The sequence below is a fragment of the Microcebus murinus genome, chromosome 1 (assembly GCF_040939455.1).
Source record: "Microcebus murinus isolate Inina chromosome 1, M.murinus_Inina_mat1.0, whole genome shotgun sequence".
NCBI lineage: Eukaryota > Metazoa > Chordata > Mammalia > Primates > Cheirogaleidae > Microcebus > Microcebus murinus.
In genome coordinates, this window is record NC_134104.1 from 155,377,482 (window position 1) to 155,404,002 (window position 26,521).

The 26,521-nt window shown below is 41.5% G+C and overlaps 1 protein-coding gene across 10 annotated transcripts in view; it reads left to right on the forward strand.

Moving 5' to 3' along the window:
• Positions 1-26,521, forward strand: part of RBM6 (RNA binding motif protein 6) — a 122,926-nt gene that overhangs the window by 38,123 nt on the left and 58,282 nt on the right. For 7 of the 10 annotated variants that reach the window (XM_076007876.1, XM_012771325.3, XM_076007877.1 and 4 more), the window contains one exon: positions 11,866-11,939. The exons of the other annotated variants lie outside the window; for them this stretch is intronic. In XM_076007876.1, coding sequence (XP_075863991.1) covers positions 11,866-11,939 — 74 coding nt within the window. The remainder of the gene's footprint in view (positions 1-11,865; positions 11,940-26,521) is intronic. 10 annotated transcript variants of the gene reach the window in all.

Sequence of the window (26,521 nt, forward strand, 5' to 3'; positions counted from 1 at the left end):
AGGATCGCTTGAGCCCAGGAGTGTGAGATTGCTGTGAGCTTGGCTACACCACGGCACTCTAGCCTGGGCAACAGAGTGAGACTCTGTCTCAAAAAATGTAATAATAATAATAATAATGTTTTGAACATTAAATTGTAGTTGGAATATAAGAACTTGTAAATTCATAGAGGAGCCATTTTGTACACAGTAGACGCTGGGAGACCTTAAAAGTTCTTGATTGATTTAGGCTCAGTGTTGGGGAAGTTTTCCTATAATTTTTCTTTTTTTTTTTTGAGACAGAGTCTCGCTTTGTTGCCCAGGCTAGAATGAGTGCCATGGCGTCAGCCTAGCTCACAGCAACCTCAGACTCCTGGGCTCAAGCAATCCTGCTGCCTCAGCCTCCCAAGTAGCTGGAACTACAGGCATGCGCCATCATGCCTGGCTAATTTTTTCTGTATATATTAGTTGGCCAATTAATTTCTTTCTATTTATAGTAGAGACGGGATCTCGCTCTTGCTCAGGCTGGTTTTGAACTCCTGGCCTCAAGCAATCCACCCGCCTCAGCCTCCCAGAGTGCTAGGATTACAGGCGTGAGCCACCATCATTTTTCTTTCTCAAAGAGAACTTTTTTAATGATCAAGAGCACTTTGAGATGGTTAGAGTGAGGTAAAAACTGATTTCCCAGCCATCTCAATGTACCTTAGTAACCAACCAGGGGAAATAGTGGTAATATTTCATTTGTAGAAGGTAGTTCTGATTTTGTTGAATGTTAATTTTGCTATGGGATTCCCTGGTCTCTTGGTTGTGTGGAGCCTATTCCTCTTTTTTTTAACCACTGTTTTATAAACTGATTTGGCCTGGAAAGAGAAAAGAGAATTCCTTGACTTGATCTACATCTTTTATGGCTCATTGGATTGCTTTAGGGCTAGAAGGAGCAGGAAAATCCAAGTAAAACAAAACTAAATATTCCCTTTGTTCTGTATTTAATTTGAATGCCTACAGATGCTTTTGAGTTTATTAAAAGTGAATATGGGCCAGGTGCGGTGGCTCATGCCTGTAATCCTAGCACTCTGGGAGGCCGAGGAGGGCAGATAGCTCGAGGTCAGGAGTTTGAAACCAGCCTGAGCAAGAGCGAGACCCTGTCTCTACTATAAATAGAAAGAAATTAATTGGCTAACTAATATATATAGAAAAAAAATTAGCCGAGCATAGTGGTGCATGCCTGTAGTCCCAGCTACTTGGGAGGCTGAGGCAGTAGGATTGCTTGAGCCCAGGAGTTTGAGGTTGCTGTGAGCTGGGCTGACGTCATAGCACTCTAGCTCAAGGAGCAGAGTGAGACTGTGTCTCAAAAAAAAAAAAAAGAAAAAAGTGAATATTTTCCGGGTTCAGTGGCATGTGCCTGTGGTCCCAGCTACTTGGGAGGCTAGGATAGGTGGATTGAGTTCAGGATCAAATACAGTCTGGACAACCTAATGAGACCCGCGTCTTTAAGAAAAAAGAAAAAGTGAATGTTAGTTGTCATAATTATCAAATACATGTTAGGAAATCCCCTAGTACAAGAACTAGGTACTGGGCTGTGGACTCTGGTGAGAGAAAATGACTAGATAATGTCATTTTAAAAAGTCAATCAGGCCAGGCGTGGTGGCTCACGCCTGTAATCCTAGCACTCTGGGAGGTCGAGGCGGGTGGATTGCTAGAGGTCAGGAGTTCGAAACCAGCCTGAGCAAGAGCGAGACCCCGTCTCTACTATAAATAGAAAGAAATTAATTGGCCAACTAATACATATAGAAAAAATTAGCTGGGCATGGTGGTGCATGCCTGTAGTCCCAGCTACTTGGGAGGCTGAGGCAGCAGGATCGCTTGAGCCCAGGAGTCTGAGGTTGCTGTGAGCTAGGCTGACGCCATGGCACTCACTCTAGCCTGGGCAACAAAGTGTGACTCTGTCTCAAAAAAAAAAAAAAAAAGTCAATCAAATTTCCCTAAATGATGATGACAGGGTAGGAAAATCATAGCTTAACATGAGCTTGATTGGATATTTCCTAGTGACCTATCAAATGGATTTATGCCACAAGCCAAACACTTTTCCTGCTTTTGTTTGTCTGTAAATCAAAGAATAAAATGTTAGTCAGGTGTCTTATGTTGTACTCTATGCTACAGAGATTCCTGGGAGCTATGTAGGGTATCTGTGAATGGGTGGTTAAACCGAATTTGTATAAATATAGGGATATGTTACTTCAACCCCACAGTATGAGTTAACATGTATGTGCAATCTTCAGAAATAAAGCATTGAATAAGTAGAACCTTCCAAGAAATTTTCCCCCAAAAGCTGTTAACAGACTTGATTTTAATTCCTAAAACTATGCATTGGTAGGTATTGTGTTGAGGGAGTAGAGTTTTCTCTTCTGTCATTTGTATGGTTATAAATATAGTCATGTATCACTTAGTGATGGGGATACATTTGGAGAAATGGGTCCTGAGGTGATCTTGTCATTGTGTAGATATTGAGCATATGTACACAAACCTAGATGGCATGGTCTGCTGCACACCTAGGCTATGTGGTATAGTCTGTTGCTCCTAGGCTACAAGCCTATACAGCATATTTACTATACTGAATACTATAGGTAATTGTGACACCATGCTAAGTATTTGTGTATCTGAGCATATCTAAACAGAAAAGATAATGCATTGTGCTATAACATTATGACAGCTATGATGTCACTAGGTGGTAGGAATTTTTCACCTGCATTATAATCTTTTAGAACCACTGTCATATGTATATGTGGTTCATTGTTGACCTAAATGTTATGTGGCACATGATTGTAATTAAAACCGCTATATTTTATAGAAAATTAAAAATTTTCTGTTTAGCATTTGAGTTAGTATGGAAGCCTAGAAAGTGCTCACCTTGTTTATCAGACAGTGAACATGTTTGACAAATGTACTTATATATCTGATGAAATAAACCTTTTTGGGGGGAAGCCTTAGCCAAGAATAGGCCTATATTTCAAATGGCTGCCTAGAGGACAAGTGCTGTCAGTAAGCCAGCTGGTTTAATGGTGTTTGCAGTTGACTCTGGCATAAAGTAGGGGGAAAACAAGCTGCAGGTGAATTGAGAAATGGATGTCTGAACATGTTCAGCAACGATGTTAGTGGAGAGCCTGTGTCACATAGGCAGAGAGATGGTAAAAGTTTTGTTTTCCTTTTTCCCTCTTGATGCCAATCAATTCTGACAACAACTGGGTGTCCTGCAATGCAATTCAATTCAGTTCTGGTAACTAACTATCTGGAGTTAGCCTCAAGACTTCACAGGTTTAAGGCCTTGGTCTCACAAGACTGCCTTTACTTCAGATACCATTGCAAGTATTGAGTCCCAAGATTACCTCCACTTCTGTCTGATTTGTCTACAAAGTTGGAGGTTCCCATAATCTCCCCCTTCAGGCTCAGTAATTTGCTAGAATAGCTCATAAAAGTCAGGAAAACACTTATGATTATCAGTTTATTTTAAAGCATACAAATCAGCCAGATGAGGAGGTTTATATAGGGCAAAGTCCAGAAGGATCCTGAGTGTAGGGGCCTCTATTCTGTGGAGTTAGGGTATGACACCTTCTCAGCATGTGGATGTGTTCAACAACCTGAAGTTCTCTGAGCCCTGTTTTGTAGAGGCTTTTATGGAGGCCTCATTATGTAGGTACAGTTGATTAAATCATTGCCCATGGGTGATTGGCTCAAACCCCTCTCCATTTTCCAGAATTTGTGGGGCGGTGCCGAGAAAGTTCTAAACTTTCGATCAAGGCTTGGTCTTTTCTGGTGTCTAGCCCTCATCCTGAAGCTATCTAGGGGCCTGCCAAGAGTTGTCTCACTAGAGTGAAAGGCACTTCTATCACCCTTATCAGGAAATTCCAGGAGTTTTAGAAGCTCTGTGCCAGGAACCTGGAACAAAGACCAAATGTCTTTCTATGATACCAAAGATGGGGACCCTAAAGCTCTATTTGACCCTTAACTAGTGCCTTTAGGTGGGCATTGGTTATCTGTTCCAGGGCATAAGTCGCCCAGTGGGATTCCTATACCCATCTCTGCAGTATTAGCCTTACATACCTTGGCTTATGATCTGGTCAAGTTTTGAGTCTTACATAATAATGTTATCTTATCCTTCTCTGGATGCTGGTTCACTTCTGGAATAGGTAAGTGGCTGGGCCAATATGATTTGGTCTTGTTCTGAGCAACTTCCAGCTCAGAAACTACTATCTTTGTGGAATGTTCTGAGAGCCTTTTAGAACAGTGTTGAGTTACCCTTTGTACCAGGGCTGAGGCAGTGGGGAAAAAATGTATGTGGGTGATATTTTTCTTCCTAGTCAAAATGAAAATAGCTTTGTGACCTATGGAGGGAAGCAGATATATTCTCAGTATATACTAGAAATCAGTCTAGAAGTTAGCCTTTCAGCTGCAAAACCATTAATATTGGTGAATATTGGAGAAGCAATTAAAACAGAGGCACCTGTCTTTATTGTTGGTCCCTGATAGTACTTTCAAATAGAGTGCTTCATAATAGAGGCACAGAGTTGCTAAAATACATTATTTCATTGCATCCTTGAAACCACTCTGCAAAGGAGTGTTGCCATCATGGCTACTTTGCATGTGGGATAACCCAGGCCCAGAGAGATGTGAGTTGACTGAGATTACATGGTGTAGCTTCTGCATATGTACAGAGCTGTAGAAGTTACTTTCTTGTGTGTTGCACCAGTGACAATGCTCATTATAATTGATATGGCATTGACTGAGCAGTGTTGTATGCTAGGTATTATGCTAGGATTGGGAATAGAGAAATGAAAAGAAGACTCCATTCCATAATCTGGGAACTCTGTTGTTTTAGTATCACCTCTCTGTGTGGGCAGTTTGCTGCAGCATTGATACTGCTCTTCTCCTAGCTGATCCTTCTGCCGTGACTGCACCATCTTTCCTGCCAGGCTGAAGTGTTCTTGCCTGGGGAAAAGCAGATCTGCAGCAATTCTTCTCTTACTCCTGATAGTTGCTCTGCAGGGTTTTTTTTTTTTTAAGTGAACAAAAATTGAAAGAGATCACTGGCTCTTTGAAGATTAATTATTCCTGTTTTGACTTACATATCATCTCAGGGTGGGTTATGCCTATTTGTATGTGTCATGACTCTTCCATTAGATTAAACTCTTCTCAGGGACAAAGACACTGTCCTCCACTGTGCTCACATAACATCATTACTGCCAGTGGAATTGAAATAAATTGAATAAGGGTGAGTTTCCTAACAAATGTTATCTTGGGCCCAGAGAACCATCATCAGGATGAAGTGACCCTGGGGTTAATTTTGGACTTTAAAAATAAAAACCAAACATAATTTTTTCTTTAAATAACCAGTTGGCTCAGATGGAGAATCATGCAGTTTTCAAAAATTTATCAAGTAATCATCAGTGTATATCTTCCTTATTTAATTTATTTTATTATAAACTAGCAATTCTTATATGTATTGCTGAGGGGGAGAGAATTGAAAGTGTTTATAAGATGTCACAGTGATGGATTTTATGTGGACCAATTCTATTCTTCCCAGATGGTAGTTTGACATATAAATCATATATTTTACTAATTTTCATAAATGAAAGTTGCCAGGTGCATATTCACTTGAGGTTTTAACAGAGCAAAGTATCTGTTGGAAATCTTGCACACAGGCCTCCTTATGTTGTGTTATTCCCACTGACAGGAATTCAAATACCTGGATCAGTTCTGTTTTGGTTTTTGCTAAAATCTCTAACTTGATAGTATTTTATTTTTAAAAACCTAAAACCTATATTCCTAATGAAATAGATTTAGGAAAACAGGACTTATAGAACTAAGCCCTCTTGGATCTTCATTAAGATTTTTCATGGGCCAGGCTCGGGGGATCATGCCTATAATCCTAGCACTCTGGGAGGCCAAGGCGGGCGGATCACTCAAGCTCAGGAGTTCAAAACCAGCCTGAGCAGGAGTGAGACCCCGTCTCTACTAAAAAAAATAGAAAGAAATTGGCTCAACAACTAAAAATATATAGAAAAAAATTAGCCAGGCATGGTGGCACATACCTGCAGTCGCAGCTACTCGGGAGGCTGAGGCAGTAGGATCGCTTGAGCCCAGGAGTTTGAGGTTGTTGTGAGCTAGGCTGATACCACAGCACTCTAGCCCAGGCAACAGAGTGAGACTCTGTCTCAAAAAAAAAAAGGAAAAAAAGATACCAGTAAAATAAAGCCCATGTCCTCCCAGCCTACATCCTTTAAAATCATGATCCTCCCCCCACCCCACAGTCCCCAACCTGGTGTTGTGGCTCATGCCTATAATCCTAGCACTCCCAGAGGCCAAGGCAGGAGGATTGCTTGAGGTTAGGAGTTTGAGACCAGCCTCAGTAAGAGCGAGACCGCTCTGTAAAAAATAGAAAAATTAGCCAGGCATCGTGGTGTACACCTGTAGTGGTGGCTGAGGCAGGAGGATTACTTGAGCCCAGGAGTTTTGGGGTTGCTGTAAGCTACAATGATGCCACTGCATTCTGGTTGGGGTGACAGAGTGAGACTGTCTCAAGAAAAAAAGAAAAAGAAAGAAAGAAAGAAATAGGCTTTTTATTACTGTCTTCAGTAAAAGCCTGCCCTTGGGACTGTTAGCAAATGGTTCCTAACAATTCTGAATGCTAGTTTGGTTGGTTGGTTTCAGAATATTTAGGTCTCTGGATAGAATATCTTCTATGCCTTTTCTGTGAATTATAAAATTACATTTGTGGCCGGGCGTGGTGGCTCATGCCTGTAATCCTAGCACTTTGGGAGGCTGAGTCGGGCGGATTGCTCAAGGTCAGGAGTTCAAAACCAGCCTGAGCGAGACCCCGTCTCTACCAAAAATAGAAATAAATTAATTGACCAACTAAAAATATATATACAAAAAATTAGCCGGGCATGGTGGCGCATGCCTGTAGTCCCAGCTACTTGGGAGGCTGAGGCAGTAGGATCGCTGAGCCCTGGAGATTGAGGTTGCTGTGAGCCAGGCTGATGCCACGGCACTCACTCTAGCCTGGGCAACAAAGTGAGACTCTGTCTCAAAAAAAAAAAAAAAAAATTGTGAAATAAAGAAAATCCCTGATTATTGTTCTATAGCAATACAACCACTATATTCATTTTGGTATACAGTTGTGTTGCATTACATGCGTTTGCAGATTTTTGTATATACACCTATGCTTATTTGAACTCTATCCCCACTCCTCACATCCCACATCCTGTTTTCCGTATCAGGGAGTGAGCATGGGAGGTGAGGATGAGACTTGGCTATGGCTTCAGTTGGTCTCCCTTTCCAAGTTTCTCTGAGTGAGCATTCACTGTGCTGGCTGTGATACTGTTATTTAAAGCGGTATGTTTTTTACACCTTATGGTCCTTAAATGCAAGCCAACCTCTTCATCTGGTGTCAACAAAAGGAAAAGTGATCTGTTGCAACCCTGGAGGAAAGACTGGCAATGTTGGACTTAACCTATGTTGAAAAATGGTATGTTGTTTTTCACCTTGGGGTCTTCAAGTATGATTTTGACAGTGCCTTGTTTTTATCTCACAAGCTGACTTCTGTCTCTAACCTCAGAGTTAGATGCAATTTCACTGTATTTAATTCTAGTTCTCTTTTCTATACACATTTTACATAATTCTCTATAAGCATACATTCATTTTTAAAGCTTTTAAAATATACTATATCAAGCATCTTTCCATATTGCTATATATTTTTTTATAATCATCATTTACAACAAGACTTTATAGTTTTTATCTTTTTCAGAAGAATTTGGGGATCCAGTATAGTCAGTTCCTGAGAGTGAATGCTTTCTAATTTGTATACTCAGGCCTACTCATCATGGTTCTGCTATAGATATTTTAAAATAGGAGTAACTGTCTTAGCTAGGTTTATTATTATATTTCTTAACAAGGGTTTAGATATGTTCAGGCATGTGGACCCTTTCTATGACTGGGCTCTGTAGAGTTTGGAATTCAGATTATTTAAATCAGTGTATGATCTTATTAAAGGGTGAGAGGCTTTATACATAGTAGTGGTTAACAACATCAATTTAAATATGGACTGCCTGGGTTTAAAGCTCAGTATTGGCACTTACTTTGTTAATTTGAGCACATTATTTATCCTCTCTTTGCTTATTTCTTCATGGGTAAAATGAGGTTGATGCTATTTAACCTCATATAAACTGGCTCAAGTCTGAGAAAAAATAAGAAAAAAAATATTTATCTCATATGCAGTGGTCTTGTGAGGATTAAATCAGTGTATATGAAGTGTTAAGAATAGAGCCTTGTACCAACCAATAAATTCTATGTAAATTATTACTTAGTATCATTGTCTATTTTGGCAATTGCTGAAATTCTTTTTTTTTTTTTTTCCTCTTTTTTTTTTTATTTTTTTTTATTTTTATAAATTTTTGGACGAGGTTCTGGGGCCCCAAGAGCGGGGGCCCCGGAAGTCGCCCCTCTTTTTTTTTTTTTTTTGAGACAGAGTCTCGCTTTGTTGCCCAGGCTAGAGTGAGTGCCATGGCGTCAGCCTAGCTCACAGCAACCTCAATCTCCTGGGCTCAAGTGATCCTGCTGCCTCAGCCTCCCGAGTAGCTGGGACTACAGGCATGTGCCACCATGCCCGGCTAATTTGGCCAATTAATTTCTTTCTATTTATAGTAGAGACGGGGTCTTGCTCTTGCTCAGGCTGGTTTCGAACTCCTGACCTCGAGCAATCCGCCCGCCTCAGCCTCCCAGAGAGCTAGGATTACAGGCGTGAGCCACCGCGCCCGGCTTGAAATTCTTTATGGTATAAAGAATGAGCCTTGAACAAACAAAATGCCTGGGTTCAAGATTGGGTATTTTTTATTTATTTTATTTGTTTTTTAAATTTACTTTTTAGTTTTTATGTTCTTTGGAGACAGTGTCTCACTCTGTTGCCCAGGTTAGAGTGAGTGCCGTGGCGTCAGCCTAGCTCACAGCAGCCTCAAACTCCTGGGCTCAAGTGATCCTCCTGCCTTAGCCTCCTGGGTAGCTGGGACTACAGGTGTGCACCATGATGCCTGGCTAATTTTTCTGTTTTTAGTAGAGACGGCTCTTGCTCTTGCTCAGACTGGTCTCAAACTCCTGAGCTCAAGCGATCCTCCCGCCTCAGCCTCCCAGAGTGCTAGGATTACAGGTGTGAATCACTGCGCTTGGCCTAAGATTGGGTACTTTAAGAAATATTTTTTAAAAATGTATATTAATAGTTAAAAGTTAAATTTGGGTTTTTGTCTGATAACTCGAGTTTCACGTAGAAGAAATTGACTGTTGGGCTTGTGAATATGACATTAAATCTGAAATACATTGTCTCAACATATAGTATTGCAGGGTTGATGTATAGAGATGCTATTAGATGCTCATAATGTCTTCTGTTGACTGTATCTTTTCTTCCTAATAACTTTAGTATCATTGTCTATTTGTCCTTTCATAAAGTATGAACATTGTCATGAATCTTCTCTCTTTCTCTGTCCATAGATTGTGTGCTCCTCTAGAGGTTACTTCTTTAAGCACAGAAAAGAAACTGAGAGCTTTGCCAATTTGATGTTAGTTCCTCATGTTTTTCATCTTGGCAGCTATGGAGAGGGTTCCTTTCCACACACCTGGGCACTTCTTTCATATGTTCTGTAGAGGTAATCAGCACACTTGAGAGTACATCTGCTTGTTCCATGGCTAATTCTTTCTGATTGTGGACATGCATTTGAGTGTTTACAGTAGTTATTTTGTGCTAACAGGTATATTAGTTCCTTCTGCTATTCTATATTGTTTCTCAAGAATATTCAGAACCCTTTACAAAATGCAGACTGTTTTATGTATCAGGTGTTCACTGAGTTTGATCAAAAAGTCCACTGGAAAGGAATTAAAGAACAAAACAATTTCCATCGTTAATATGATATGTACAAATATGTACACTGTTTCTCTAAAGTACTTTTATTTCTTCAAAGAGTTACTGAGCAGAGGAGACTGATTTTGTGGTAAGTTTATTTTTTATTTTTTATTTTTTTTTGAGACAGAGTCTCACTGTGTTGCCTGGGCTAGAGTGCCATGGCGTCAGCCTAGCTCACAGCAACCTCAAACTCCTGGCCTCAAGCAATCCTACTGCCTCAGCCTCCCGAGTAGCTGGGACTACAGGCATGCGCCACCATGCTTGGCTAATTTTTTTTTTAAATATATATTTTTAGTTGGCCAATTAATTTGTTTCTGTTTTTAGTAGAGACGGGGGGTCTCACTCTTGCTCAGGCTGGTTTCGAATTCCTGACCTCGAGTGATCCTCCCACCTCGGCCTCCCAGAGTACTAGGATTACAGGCGTGAGCCATCGCGCGCGGCCTGTGGTAAGTTTAAACAGAGTTTGGAGGGATTAGTTTTAATCCATATTGGTCAAAGCTGTGAAATTATGATAGAAAATTAGCCTAAGGTGCTTTCTCAACCTAAAGTGATGCTATTTCTGGTAGCTTTTGTTTCTTCTTTATGATCATTTTTTAAAACTCAAAGCAAGGGTCAGCCTATACCATTGTAACATTTCATAGTGAACTTGGAGTCTAAAATCAAAGCTTACATTTTAGGCCATTCATTCCATGTGATAAGGAATCCCACTCATTTTACCAAATTTGGTATGTTTTTACAGTTACACTTTTCTATTGCTCTAATTTTTTTGACCTTTGATAACTTGATTTGGTGGTGATACCAGTTTCCTATTAATGTATATTTTGTGCTCAAAATTTTCATAGGTTTTATGTTTTTCTTTCTTGAGTTTTATTTCTCATCTGAACAAATCATACCTTTTTCTTGCTGTTCCATCTATACAGCGTCACTTCTAGAAATGAGCTTCTTTATCCTGTGAGGCAGTGGAGGAAGCATGGAAACCACTTGTGGAGCATTGCATTGACAAGTAGTTACATGGTGGCAGTATCAGGGAAATAATAGGATGGATTAATATTAGAGTTCAGCAGCCTGTAAATCCCATGACTTTCCATGGGTCATGAGAGCCTCAGGCCTGTGCTGCAAATGACACTTGCTCAGGAGTAAGGTGATGGGTACAGATTCACTCTGTGGAATATGCAATTATATTATAACTCTAATGGAATATGCAATTCTTAAACAATTACTGATTGCTAACAACTACTGTCTTTCCCCCAGCCTGCCCCACTGCCAGTCTTTGTGCATAAGCATAATTTTGGACCCAGCTATTTGTACTTATTTATGCTTTTACATCTTCTTCCTTTCATAAAGATTTTAGCTGGTTTATGACTTGAGTTGAAACAAGGAAAAAAAAGAGGAGACCTGAATTGGTCTGTCCCCTGCCTACCAGAAGCCTCCTGTGATATCCAAACAGAATAGTTTCCTCAATCTGTCAGCACTTCTGTCTTTGAAGGTGGTTTCTGCTTAAAAAGTGGTGACTATTAGCATAGCCTTGGGATAATTACTTTTCCTTCTATTGGGATACCTTTTTTCCAGATACTTTCTTGTTCTTGTTGACTTTGTTTTTCCAGAAGATTCAGCCTGTGGTTAAAATGTTTCCGGTCCCCACATGAACTTTCTGTGGGATTACCCAATTCTGGGGCACCCTCACCAAATCACCAGTGCTAAAGAGGGCAAAGGATCTTGGTTAATAGAAAAAGCCTCTTGGAATGAATGTCAGAGCCCAGAAACATCCACACTTTCCTTCAGTACTTTTTCCTATTTAGGCTAGCAACTTTGCCTAGTATAGGGGAGGGAGGGCTTAGTTGGGAGGGCTTTTGTTTAAGGGGTTCAGAAACAGGGGATTTAAGTGTGTCTTTTGTGTTTGCAAGGCACTAACACCACTCCCGTCTGTATTTAAATGCTGTCCCCAGGTTACGACTATGGCTATGTCTGCGTGGAGTTTTCACTCTTGGAAGATGCCATCGGATGCATGGAGGCCAACCAGGTTGCTTTATACTTCGGTCAAATGATGCTGGAAGGATATATTTTTTTATGTATGGGGAGGGAGGGTTTCAAATGATTTCACTTTGGAAAGGTACAAGAAATCTATCTTAGGAACAGACCACGTTCCAACCAATATAGGGTTGTCAGGAAAAACTTTTAAGGCTGGGAAACTTTCTAAAAGAATTAATGGACACAGAGTGTATTTTAAAAACTAGAGCCCAGTTGTATTCCTAGTAAATTCCAAAGACAGTAGATGTGGGAAAGAAAGACAGGTCTGGAGTGCTTCCTTTTGGAGTGTGACTGAGATGGAGATCCTGATGCAATGAATGATCCTGGATTGTCTGTGATCCCAAGGATCTGCCGGGCACAGGAATTCTAGGTCAATAGTTATATCCAGACCTAGGGTGGTGAAGACCACTGATGGCGACTCCTGTGACACTCAGGTCTTGACTGCATGGACTACTTTTGAAAGAGGGTCATTAGGGAAGAGAGAGGAGTGGATTGTTTGTATCTATTGCATTCATCATTGTTCTTTGCCAATTGGAATTGCATACTCAATTTCTTGGCTTCATATAGTCAGAGCTGGTGAGTCTGAATCTGTACTTACCTTATGTTTGAACCATCTGGAGTTATTCAGTTTGCCACGTAGTATTGTTATCTGTGTCTTTATTGAACCCTGCCTGGTATTTTTGGGAGAATTTACTAAATTGGTAGAATCTTTCTTGTCATGGTATTTCTTTGGTGTCTTAGTTCCTCCATTGTAAAATGGGAAAAAGAAGTTTAGGGAGATAGCTTGATTTTTATGTACCCACTGCCTGTACTTGAGAGTGTGAAATACAGTGAGCCCGGAGTCTTAAAAGAAGGCTCTGCCAGAGAAAAATGGTTAATAGGTGAGAACTTTTCCTCTTTTGTAGCCCTTCCATCAACTTTGTTCCAGTCAGCATGGCTCATTTCAATTACTTTTCCCTTCTTTTGCCATGTTCTCTCCTTACGATTATGGAGAGGCCATACTCTAAATGCTTTGGAGTCAAACACTAATTAGAGAAAACTTTTGATGTATCCTTACCTCTTGTTAGTAGCATTAAGAACTGTCATTCTAATATGTCTGTTGTCTTAAAAAAATGGATAAAATTTAAAAAACGAAAGAACTGTCAGATCCTCAGAAAATGACTGGATTAGGACCATATCCCCTTGACTTTTATAATGGAGTTCTCATTGACTGTTCACTGTCTATTATTGAAACAGACATCTAATAAGTATATATAGTCAACCCTCTGTATCCACAGGTTCTGAATCTGCAGAGTCAACCAACTGCTAATTGAAATTATTTGGAGGAAAAAAACAATAAAGTAACAATATAAGCTAGACATGGTGGTGCCAGCTACTTGGGAGGCTGAGGCAGGAGGATTGCTTGAGCCCAGAAGTTTGAGTTAAGCCTGGGCAATGTAGCAAGACCCCATCTGTAAGTGGTATGGGAAAAACATTACAATAATAGAAAATAATACAAACAATACCCTTAACATTTATATAGCATTTATATTGTATTTGGTGTTGTAAATAATCTAGAGACGATTTAAAGTGCTTAGGAGGATGTATGTAGGTTATATGCAAATACCGTGTTTCCCTGAAAATAAGACAGGGTCTTATGTTTATTTTTCCTCAAGAAGACACCCTAGGGCTTATTTTCAGGGGATGTGTTATTTTCTCCTCAAAGCCTTATCTTGCAGCACGCACAGGATGGCCAGGACCTGACAGGGGGAGCCGACCTTGTTGGTGGAGTTGCCTGCCGTTTTCCGGTCACCTCTGGGATCGTAGCTGTCATGATGGGGCAGATGAGAAGGGCTGCTCACCTTCTTTACTGCTCCATGACGAAATGCATGGGTTGTGCAGATATGCTATGTAGCCACGCCCATGACTAGGTCTTATTTTCGGTGTAGGGCTTCTATTGCGCAAATGCTTAGAAATCCCGCTAGGGCTTATTTTATGGGTAGGTCTTATTTTTGGGGAAACACGGTACTGTGCCATTTTATATATGGTACTTGAGCATCCTTGGATTTTCATACCCTTGGGGGTCCTGGCACCCATCTACTGTGGATGTGGATGTTAAGGGACAATTGTGCTAATTGTGTGTCAGAAACTGTGTTACCTGTCAATTTTGGAGAGAAGAATAAAACTTCTGTATGCTTTTGGTTGATTTCATTCTGACAATCTGTCCATTTGAGAAAAGCAGCTTGCTCTTATTGGTGAGTAGTAATTAAGTCCATTGCCACTGTACTAAATACTGTGAATAGTGGAAATATAAATGGGGAAACCATGGCATATGCCATCTCCTTTGAACCAGTTCCAACTATGTGTTTCTCCTAGAGTGATGAGTGGTGTTGCTTTTTATCAGAGCTAGAGTGAGTGCCATGGCATCAGCCTGGCTCACAGCAACCTCAAACTCCTGGGCTCAAGCAATCCTCCTGCCTCAGCCTCCCAAGTAGCTGGGACTACAGGCATGTGCCACCATGCCCGGCTAATTTTTTCTATATACGTATTAGTTGGCCAATTTATTTCTTTCTATTTATAGTAGAGATGGGGTCTCGCTCTTGCTCAGGCTGGTTTTGAACTCCTGACCTCGAGCAATCCGCCCACCTCGGCCTCCCAGAGTGCTAGGATTACAGGCGTGAGCCACCGCGCCGGCCAATAATGTGGGTTTTTTTGTTTGTTTTTTTTTTTGAGACAGAGTCTCACTCTGTTGCCCAGGCTAGAGTGAGTGCCGTGGCGTCAGCCTAGCTCACAGCAACCTCAACTCCTGGGCTCAAGCAGTCCTTCTGCCTCAGCCTCCCGAGTAGCTGGGACTATAGGCATGCGCCACTATGTCCGGCTGATTTTTTTTTTTTATATATATATTAGTTGGCCAATTAATTTCTTTCTATTTATAGTAGAGACGGGGTCTCGCTTTTGCTCAGGCTGGTTTTGAACTCCTGACCTTGAGCAATCCGCCCGCCTCGGCCTCCCAGAGTGCTAGGATTACAGGCGTGAGCCACCATGCCCGGCCATGTGGTTTTTTTTTTTTTTGAGACAGTCTTACTCTGTTGCCCTATGTAGAGCGCACTGGTGTCATCGTAGCTCACTGTAGCCTTAAACTCCTGGGCTGAAGCAATCCTTCTGCTTCAGCCTCCTGAGTAACTGAGACTATAGGGATTTCCATGGCACCCAGCTAATTTTTCTATTTGTAGTAGAGACGAGATCTTACTCTTATTCAGGCTGGTCTCAAACTCAAGCTCAATCCGTCTTCACACCTGGGCCTCCCAGAGTGATAGGATTATAGGCGTGATCCACCATAGCCGGGCCTCAGAACTATTGAATCTTTGATCTTTAAAACATCAATATAGGCTGGGGCGCATGGTGGCTCATGCCTGTAATCCTAGCACTCTGGGAGGCTGAGGTGGGCGGATTGTTTGAGTTTAGGAATTTTCAAGACCAGCCTGAGCAAGAGTGAGACCCCGTCTCTACTAAAAATAGAAAGATATTAGGTAGACAACTAAAAATATATAGGAAAAAAAAATCAGCCGGGCATGGTGGCGCATGCCCCGTAGTCCCAGCTACTTGGGAGGCTGAGGCAGGAGGATCGCTTGAGCCCCAGGAGTTTGAGGTTGCTATAAACTAGGCTGACACCACGGCACTCTAGCCCAGGCAATATAGCGAGACTCTGTCTCAAAAAAATAAAAATAAAACATCAACATTGTCTCTTAACTGCCTCTTCCTTGTATCCCAACAAAAAATTCTATTTAAGGTATCTAGCCCCCTAAAAGAGTAGTGTCAAAATTAGGGCAGCCTTCTTTAAAAACAGGGTGCTTATCTTTAGGCAGATTTTCTGTTGGAGTGACATCTAGGGAAATGCTCATTTACACAAATGACATTGAAAGGTGGCTTGTAGACATCTCTAGCTATTCTTTGAAAACTCTTAGGGCTGTCAGATCCCTGATAATGACCCTTGTCCAATGAATAGGACACTAGAATAAAGCAGGAGTAGGGCCAGTATTCTTCCAGGTGTGAAATAGTGTTTTGACAGGTAGTAATCCTTATGCACAGTGTACCATGTGTTGCTGTATTCATGAATGCAGTTAAGAGATAGCCTCCACCTTCCAGGACCTTATAATCTCACACTTAGAAAAGAGACAGAGCTGGACATGATGGCTTGTGCCTATAGTTCCAGCTACCACGGATGCCAAGGGAGGAGAATTGCTTGAGTCCAGGAGTTCTGGGCTATAGTGTGTTATGCTGATTGGGTGTCTGCACTAAGTTCGGCATCAGTGTGGTGACCTCCTAGGAGTGGGGGACCACCAGGTTGCCTAAGGAGGGTTGAACTGATGCAGACCAGAAATGGAGCAGATCAGAACTCCTGTGCTGATCAGCAGTGGGATTGTGCCTATGAATAGCACTGCATTCTAGCCTGGGAAATACAGCGAGACCCTGTCTTTTAAAAAAAATAGAAAGACAGATTATATGGTATTCATGGATCCCACAGGGTGTTATCTCAAATTCCAAATTTTTGTCTCATCTCATTTTGAAGTATTCACTGGACTTATTCCTTAATAAGACATCTTCCATATCCTTATTCAGTCAACCCCTAGACTTTTATTTATTTATTTTTTTCCTAGATTTTTATTCTTCCACTAGTCATAGGATAGACTGCTGACACTGCCACACAACAGAATCTTCTTTTGCTGAACCACATAAACTTCATGATCAAATCAGCATTTTTTACCACAATTCAGGATGTGTATAAATCATTTTGATGGGAACAATTTTGAGAATCAGATTGCCAGGGAAATTTTTGTACTTAGGTACTGTAACATAGAAAAGAGGAGTGCATGTTCTGGAGTCAGATGTTACTTCCTAGCTGGGTTTCCATTGGTAAGTTTCTTAAGCTCCTTCAGCCTCAGTTCCCTCTGTTCCCAGTATCTCATGGAGCCCTCCTGTGGACTAAATGGGATTGTTCATTCATAAGTACCAGCTGTGTGCCAGGGGCAGCCAGGCACCTTTTTTTGTGTGTGTGTGCATCAATGTCACTTGCCAATGCCTGGTACCTTTCTGCATGCTAAGGATGGTACAGTGAACAAGACCATCTATGTGAGTTTATTTTAATGGGAGAAGACAGCATAAACAAGTAGACAAATTAAAAATAAGGCAATATTTGATAGTGCTAAGTGCTGTAAAGAAAATGAAGAGGGGTATTGAAAATGCATGATGGGAATAATTTTAGATGGGGTTGTTAGGAAAGTTTCTTGAGGAGTGATACTGCATTTGAGTAGTGACTCTTGGTAAATAATGTCTGCAGAACATTTAGCATAGTATTGGGCACTTGGTAAGCATTTGAAATTAGGTGATCATGTACTTCCTTCTCTTCCTTCTCCTTTCTCCACATATCAAGTGATTCCCAATTATAATTCCAGGAAATAAATTTATTTTTATATCTAGAGTTTATTAAAACTAATTCTTTAAGGAAATGGATTAAGCTCCTTATGACATACTAGTTAAGAATTTTAGGAGAGACAGAAGAATGTGAGGGAAGAAGTCCTGACTCCTCAGAGTGAATAAAGTATTAATATTTATGGAAGATGAAGCATCTGTCTATTCATGCATTATTCTTTCCTCCACGTTTTACTTACAGATCAAATTGGTATAGATTCTGAGTCACAAGGATCTGCTGGGCACCTTAGTAGAGCCTGAATGTGTGTGTATGCTTCTGAGGAGGTTTTTGTGAAATGCTTTGGGTTGAGTTTTTTGTAACTCTTTGTGGTTCTCTTGATGTAAAATGTCTTTTATCACTGACTGATACTTGTAGGTCTAGGGCTTGGGAATAAAGGAGCCTTCTAGCCATCCTGCTTTGTCAAATATTGTGGGTTATGTATTCCTTAGTGAGCTTGCTCAGGATGATAACCAAGCTCTCTTTAGCCCTTTGCCAGTGCCTACCTGAAGGTGTCAAAAACAGGATGCTCTGCAGCAGTATTGAGCATTGTGGCCAGGGGACTCATAGGATGTGACTTAGCCAGCAGCCGTCTCTGTAGGGAAGTAATTTCTGACGAGTATGAAGGTATGAGTTTGTTAGCCTACCCCATTAACATCTCTGTCTAGGGGAAGGGGGCAGCCAGTGAACACTGTGACGCAGAGCCTTTCATTCCATCCCTCCTGGGAAATGTATTTCTAGCAGTGTTGTAGTATGTGCTTGGCTTTCTTTGTTGTCTAAGTCCCTGGGTATTGAGGGTGAATGTCATCTCCTTTTGTTGCATGTGCTGTTGCACTGAGACTTGGGGAGGGGAGTAAGAAGCCTTGTGTTAAAGTATCAATCTCTTTCAGTGGTTGCCCACTTGTGAGTGTACTAGCTCTCTCAAACTGTTGGCATTTGGTCTATAGGAATTAACATTTTATTTTCTCAGATTTGCTGGTGTGGTGTTTGTTGCCTATTCCTATTTGGCCGAAAATTCACTTAATGCACATAAATGAAGCCAAATCTTAAATGTGTTTTAAAATTAAATGTAGGTTAAAGTTAGAACACTAGGGAAAGCTTATGTTTTTATGAATGGTAAGACCATTTACGAGGCTATGGTGGAAAAAATTAATGAAGACCCATTTTGTTAGAAAATTAAGTTGGTAGTAATGACATAATACTGTCTGAAACACTTCAGTACTTAAATTCTGTGCATTCCAAGTAATAAAAAATAATAATCTGTATAAATACCTGGAAGGTTGTAATGTTACCTAAACAACTCTTTCTCCAAAACAACTTTTTTTTTTTTTTTTGAGACAGTCTCGCTTTGTTGGCCGGGCTAGAGTGAGTGCCGTGGCGTCAGCCTCCCGAGTAGCTGGGACTACAGGCATGTGCCACCATGCCTGGCTAATTTTTTCTATATATATTAGTTGGCCAATTAATTTCTTTCTATTTTTAGTAGAGATGGGGTCTCGCTCTTGCTCAGGCTGGTTTCGAACTCCTAACCTTAAGCAATCCGCCCACCTCGGCCTCCCAGAGAGCTAGGATTACAGGCGTGAGCCACTGTGCCTGGCCATCTCCAAAACAACTTCACTGAGGAGAATTTGGTATCCTGGCTAGAACTCACTTGTGTAACTTGTGGCTTGAGTCTTCTGGAAACTTTAGTTTCACTATCTTTGCCTGATTGCCCTCAGTAGAGGTATTGGTAGAAACATGGGAAAATGCATTGTAAAATGAGTGTAAACCAAGGGTTATTGAAGATTCTCATTCTCAGAAGAGTTGGGGTATTCAGGATATTTAAAAGTGAGTTTAAGGATTTTGATTTGATTGTGCATTTTGGTTAGTTACCCTGTGATTGAGACTTGACTGGACATGAGGCAGTAAAATGTAATAGTAAACTGGAAGCAGACTACCTGGGGTGGCATCTTAGCTCTGTCACTTATATTTTGTAACTTTGGGCAGGTGGTTTAACCTCTCTGTATTTTAGAGTCTTCATAGACCTTTAGGGACTTTTTCCCCCTGGAGACAAGAGTCTCACTCTGTCACCCTAGGTAGAGCGCAGTGGCATCATCATAGCTCACTGCAGCCTGAAATTCTTGGGCTCAAGCGATCCTCCTGCCTCAGCCTCCTGAGTAGCTGGGACTGATTTTTCTATTTTTAGTAGAGATGGAGGTCTCACTCTTGCTCAGGCTGGTCTTGAACTCCTGACCTCAGGCACTTCTCCTGTTCAGGTCTCCCAGAGTGCTAGGATTACAGGCCTTGAGCCACCTCACCTGGCTACCTTTAGGGATTAAATGAGTTATTACTTATAAGATGATTATTAATAGAACTGGGCCTGGTATGCAATGAATGTTGAGTGCATGTTTGTTGTTATCACAACAATTACTTATCTGACCGGAAAAAGAAAGTTTTTAATTATAGCAGTTTTGGTCTTGGCTTAATGGAGAAAGTACTTGGCTAGAAGAGGATTTGGTGACAGTGCCCAGGGAAATTTTTTTTCCCTCATCAACAATACTTCTCATTTAGCCTGTTGATTGGGACTGATTGTCAAGACACTGCTTCCAGGCATCCCTAGGAGTTTTTACTGCCTTAACCTTCAAATCTTAAATTCTCTCAAGAGAAAGAGCTGACTAAAGTGTTTATACTCCTTAATATTCTGATATAATAAAAAAAAATAAAAATCAGAATAGAATCATACTATACATATTGTATTATAACTCAACTTGCCAGTAATATTTCTTTTCATGTTATTGAATATTCTTTTCTGTAATTTTAATAGTTATAGAGAATTCCGTTAAGTAAATATAAAAGTTATTTTTTAAAAAAAGAGAAACAGCTGGGGACAATACCACATAGAGTATAGTTAGACCATGCTGGAAATCTAGCCTGTGGCTTTAAAACCCTAAGCTCTGATAACCAGCCCCTGGCTTTGCCATATCTCAGGCTCTCTAATTATGAGAGGTACTCTAAGTAGCTGAGACTACAGGCTTATGCCACCACATCTGGCTAATTATTAAATTTTTTGTAGAGACAGGGTCTCACTATGTTGATCAGGCTGGTCTTGAACTCCTAGCCTCAAACAATCCTCTAACCTTTTTTTTTTTGTTTTGAGACAGAGTCTCACTTTGTTGCCCAGGCTAAAGTGAGTGCCGTGGTGTCAGCCTAGCTCACAGCAATCTCAAACTCCTGGGCTCAAGCAATCCTCAGCCTCCCGAGTAGCTGGGACTATAGGCATGCGCCACCATGCCCGGCTAATTTTTTCTATATATATTAGTTGGCCAATTAATTTCTTTCTATTTTTAGTAGAGATGGGGTCTCGCTCTTGCTCAGGCTGGTTTTGAACTCCTGACCTCAAGCAATCCGCCCGCCTCAGCCTCCCAGAGTGCTAGGATTACAGGCGTGATCCACCATGCCCAGCCAATCCTCTAACCTTGACCTCCCAAAGTTTTAAGATTATAGGCATGAGCCACTGCCCCTGGCAAGAATAATTATTATTATTTTAGTTTTGTGGTTTGTGGTTGTTTTTTTTAACCCAAAGAAAAGCATCAGGTAAGGAATAATTATTTTTAATCTCACATGGTGAGATTTGTAATTCTCATGTTATATACTAGTCGTATCTATCTATATTACCAAAATCTGTGGGCAAGTGAAATTTGTGTTTAATCTGTATAAATTTTATTTCCAAAGGAAAATATATAGGAGAAGAAGTGGTCTATTATCGAAAGCAGATTAGTGCTTACTAAGCACAGGGAGAGGGGCAGCGCTTTTGGGTGAGAGCAGGAGGGAAGTGGGAGTGATTGCTGGTAGAACAGGGTCTCTTTTTAGGATGATGAAAGTATTCTGGAATTAGATAGTAGTGATAGTTGACCAACTGTGTGAATAAACTAAAAGCCAATGAGTTGTATATACTTTAAAATGGTGGATTTTATGGTATGTGAATTATATCTCAGTTGTTGTAAAAAGTCTTTAAATCTAGTTTGGAAATTATTTCAGGATCCCAGCCTAATGGGAATGAGTCCAGGTCTAACATACAGATTCATTTACCAACCCCTACCCCATAAAGATTGTCTGTCAGTTTGTTAGGAAGCTAGAGACATATCTGTGTGAAGAATTTATTTGTTATTGGTATCTACTTACCACAGAAGAACATTTAAGCTAAAAATCTAAAAGATTATGGATGGAGTTGGTAACAGGTCCCATTTGAACTGATCACATAGCTTATGCTCAGTAAGGTTGAGTGGCCTTTTTGCTTTGAGGTATCCACACTGTTAAAAATACATGAAATGACTATTCTGAAGTAGAATGAAAAATGAAAATACATTTAAGAAATCCTTAAGCTAGTTTTTAAGGGACATATTCCTGTAATTGGATGGTTTGTAGGTGCCAGTATATATAGTTCTTTCCTGGTTTCCTGAAATTGCTAACCAAAGCTCCAAGCCAGGGGGGAAAAAGAAGTCTGTGGATTACAGCTGAGGTAGCTACCTTCCCTATATATCTTTCTTAGAGGTTCCTCTCTAGCAGCATCGATATGATAGTCACTGTAACCTGTAGTATAAGGGAAGTGCAGAGGTTCTTTTTTTTTTTTTTTTTTTATTTCGGCATATTATGGAGGTACAGATTTTAAGGTTTCAATAAATGCCCATTTCCCCCCCTTCCCCCACAAGTCTAAGTCTCCAGCATGACCATCCCCCAGATGGTGCACATTTCACTCATTATATATGTATATACCCGCCCCCCTCCCCCCTGCCCAATACCCTATTACTGCAGTACCTATGTGACCACTTAGGTGGTGTTCAGTTAATACCAATTTGCTGGTGAGTATATGTGGTGCTTGTTTTTGCATTCTTGGGAAACTTCACTTAATAGTTATGGGTTCCAGCTCTAACCAGGAAAATATAAGATGTGCTATGTCACCATTGTTTCTTAGAGCTGAATAGTACTCCATGGTATACATATACCACATTTTATTAATCCATTCTTGAATTGATGGGCACTTGGGCTGTTTCCACAGCCTTGCAATTATGAATTGTGCTGCTATAAACATTCGAGTGTAGGTGTCTTTTCTGTAGAGTGTCATTGAATCTTTTGGGTAGATGCCCAGCAATGGGATTGCTGGATCAAATGGTAGATTCACTTGTATCACTTTAAGGTATCTCCATGTTGCTTTCCACAGAGGTTGAACTAATTTGCAGTCCCACAAGCAGTGTAGGAGTATAGAATTTTTTTTATTTCCATCTTGATTTCTTCATTTATGAAGTAATCATTTAGTAGGAGGTTGTTTAATTTCCACGTTTTTGTGTAAAAATGTGAGTTTCTGTTAGGGTTGATTTCTACTTTTATTCCACTGTGATCTGAGAAGGTACATGGTATGATTTCTATTTTTTTAAATTTCTTGAGATTTACTTTGTGTCCTAGGATATGGTCAATCTTAGAGAATATCCCGTGAGCTGATGAGAAGAACGTATATTCAGTGGATTTTGGGTAGAATGTCCTGTAGATGTCAGTCAGAACCAGTTGTTCCAAGGTTTTGTTTAAGTCCATTATTTCTTTATTAATTTTCTGTTTGGAGGATCTGTCTTGTGCCGTCAGTGGGGTGTTGAAATCTCCGGTGATTATGGAGTTGCTATTAATCCATTTGCTTAGATCCAGTAAGGTTTGCTTTATGAGACTGGGTGCACCTAAGTTGGGTGCATATATATTTAAAATTGTTATCTCTTCTTGTTGAAGTGTGCCCTTCACCATTATATAATGACCCTCTTTGTCTTTCACTACTTTTGTTGGTTTAAAAACTAAATTGTCTGAAATTAGAACTGCCACGCCAGCCTTCTTTTGGCTTTCACTTGCCTGGAATACTGATCTCCACCCTTTTACTTTTAGTCTATATGCATCCTTGCAGGTTAGATGTGTTTCCTGAAGACAGCATATACTTGGCCTGTATTTTCTTATCCATTCAGCCAGCCTCTGTCTCTTGAGTGGAGAGTTTAAGCCATTCATTCACATTTATTGAGAGAACTGATAGGTAAGGTAGATTACTGTTCATTCTGTTGGGTTGGATGTTGTTGCTTTGATTTCTCTCTTGAGCCATTGTATTATCTGGCCTTTAATCTTTGGGTTTTGGTTGTTTTTATATTCGTGAGTTTTTCTTATGGTGTTTCGTGCGTAACACTGTTTTGAGTACTTCTTGTAGGGCTGGTCTTGTCTTGGTGAATTCTCTGAGACTTTGCTTGTCTGAGAATGTCTTTATTTCTCCTTCATATATGAAGCTTAGTTTTGCAGGGAATAAGATTCTAGGGTGGGCATTGTTTTGTTTCAGAAGAGTGAGAATGGGGCCCCAGTCTCTCCTTGCTTGTAAAGTCTCATTAGAGAAGACTGGTGTTATTCGAATTGGCTTTCCCTTGTATGTCACTTGCTTCTTTCGTCTTACAGCTCTTAGAAGGGCCTCTTTAGTTGATATTTTGGTCAATCTGATGACTGCATGTCGTGACATCTTCCTGTTTGCATTGAATCTCCCAGGGGTCCTCTGAGCTTCTTGAACTTGTATATCGAGATTTTGAGCAAGGCCTGGGAAATGTTTCTCTATTATATCTTCAAATAGCTTGTCCAGCCCTTGAGTGTTGTCCTCTTCTCCTTCTGGTAACCCTATGACCCTCACGTTAGGTTTCTTCACATAATCCCACATCTCTTGTAGGCTTTGCTCTTTTCTCTTGTTTCTCTGCTCTATCTCTGTAACGGTTTTATTTAGTTGGAGGGTGTTATCTTCAATCTCTGAGATTCTTTCTGCTGTTTGATCTACCCTCTTCTTGAGACTTTCCACTGTATTTTGTAGTTCCCTGAATTGATTCTTCATTTCCAGGAGTTCGGTTAAACTTTTCTTCATTGTGTCTATTTCTTCAGTGAACTTTTGTTCTAGATCCTGGAGGCTTTTTGTGGTTTCTTTTTGTTGGTTATTGAGTTGTTGTTGCAGGTCGGTGAGTGTTCTTATGATCCACATACGAAATTCCTCTTCTGTCATTTTGGTTGCCTGATTTGGGTTGGTGTCCATTTCTAGGGGGCTGGTGCTCCTCTTTGGGGGTGTGTTTTCCGTTTGATTCTTCATATTTCCTGAGTTCCTTCGCTGATTTCTTCCCATGTCGATCAGTTGTTGTTTCTTTCCTTTAGGTTATTGTTTGAGTATTCACATGCCTTGTTTAGTTTCTGAGCCGTTAGGTGGTGTCTGTGGGTGAGATTCGACCACTCCCTGTATAATAAATCAGTGGGTGCCATGAAAAGGCTGTGCAGGATGCCATCCCTGTCAGTAGGTGGCGCTTGTTGGAGGAACAGGCTATGCTGTTGTTTTTGTGTCCTGTTATCAGCTCTTGTTCTGGGCGGAGCTGGGTTGGGTAAGCCTGCCCTCAGGCAGTTAGCAGGGGTCAAAGTTCTGGTCTCTGCTTCCAGGGAAAGCTGTCAGGGCGGGGCTGGAATGGTCCCGCTCAGCCAGAAAGTCTGCGTGTGGGGGTGGGGCTGTCTGAGACCCGCAGTCTGGAGCGGGCCTCGCTTCTTTCCACCCTCCCCAACTCCGCAGCTACTCCTGGGCCTCTGCCAGCAGGCCAGACCACACGCCACCAGGCCTCCCTGGATTGTGATGCTTGCAGGGAGGTTCCCTGCGCAGGAACGCCACCTGGAGTGGGCGTACAGCCTCCCTTTGGGGGGAGGGTTGCCCTCTAGGACGCTGATCTGGCCCTGGAGGCACACACACCTCAGCAGGCTGTTCACAAATATCCCTTCTGTGCCCCGGGCAATGCTAGACCTCGGAGCACGGGATCTGGTCTGCAGGTCTGACCTCTGGGTCCCAGAGTTCAAACTGTATCCCCACCAGGGAGAGGAGTTCCGGTCCCAATTCACCCACAGGGAGCCCAAGCTGTGTCTGTATCTCTCAGCCTCTGAGTCGGCACCGTTCTCCTGGAAACACCGTGCCAGCAGCACCTGGGAGGGCTGGCGGGTAGGGAGCTCACAGTCTGAGTTCCCCTTAGTCAGCTGTTCCCTGGAGGTGCCTCCGGCTGGTGGCTGTATTGTCTCTCTGGGCAGCCGTGGGTAGGGTTGGCGGAGGGGAGGAGGAGGCAATATGGCGCCTGCCGCGCAGCTCTGGTCTGTGCACCCGGAGGTGCCCCGAGGGATTTGGGAGTCTGGTGCCGTGTCCGCTACAGGCTCACTGCTAGCTGGTGGCGGTCGTCTCTGGACTGGTGTCCGCAGGTCTCTCCACCCGCTGGGGCGCCCACCAGCAGTCCCAGATGCAGGGGAGGGGAAAGGTGATTTATCCACCTACCCTTCCCGCTGGTCTCCGGGCTGCTCCGGCGGTCTCAGCTTCCAGTTTTCCTCCGCAGCCTCCTCCCGTGGAGTCTCCCAGGGTCTCAGGTACCCCTCCTTCCAGCCCTCGTCTGCTGTATGCTTGCTTTCTTGCTTCTTTTTTCTAATTTCTGCTAGAATCTGTCTTTTCTGCAGAGACACTCTTTCTGGCGGTGTTTCTCGTCCGCCATCTTGATCCTCCTCCAGGGGTTCTTTTTTTAAGGGGAGGAAATTTTGTTAAGATAATTTACACATAAAACTCATCCATTTTAACTGTACAATTCAATGTTTTTTTAAGTGTACAATTCAATAATTTTTAGGAAACTTACCAAGTTTTGCAACATCATCATCTAGCTTTAGAACATTTTCATTATCCCAGTCAGATCCCTGTTTAGGGATACATTTAAGTTAAAAAGAAAAGATTTTAGAGTTACACTAAAGTTGCAAAAATGGTACAAAGAATTCTTGTGTTCTTTTCACCCAGATTCCTTTTTACCTCATTTGAATGCAGATTTTTGGATAGTAATGATCACCTCTCACTGAAAAAGAGGCATCATTTGACTTGACCTCTCACCACACCCTGGTGGAGGTGCTCCCTGGTGGGGAAATGGATACTGTGGAAGCTGTGTGAACTTCTGGTGGGTTGAGCAGATGATGTATGTGGAAGGGGATTGGGGTTTAAGTTAACTTATCTATGCCTCCAAGAGAGTCCTCTGCTGGGCAAGGGCTGTGGTTGGGGTTGGAGGGCAAGAAGTAGGGCCAGATCCAAAGCTTCTACTTTTGGG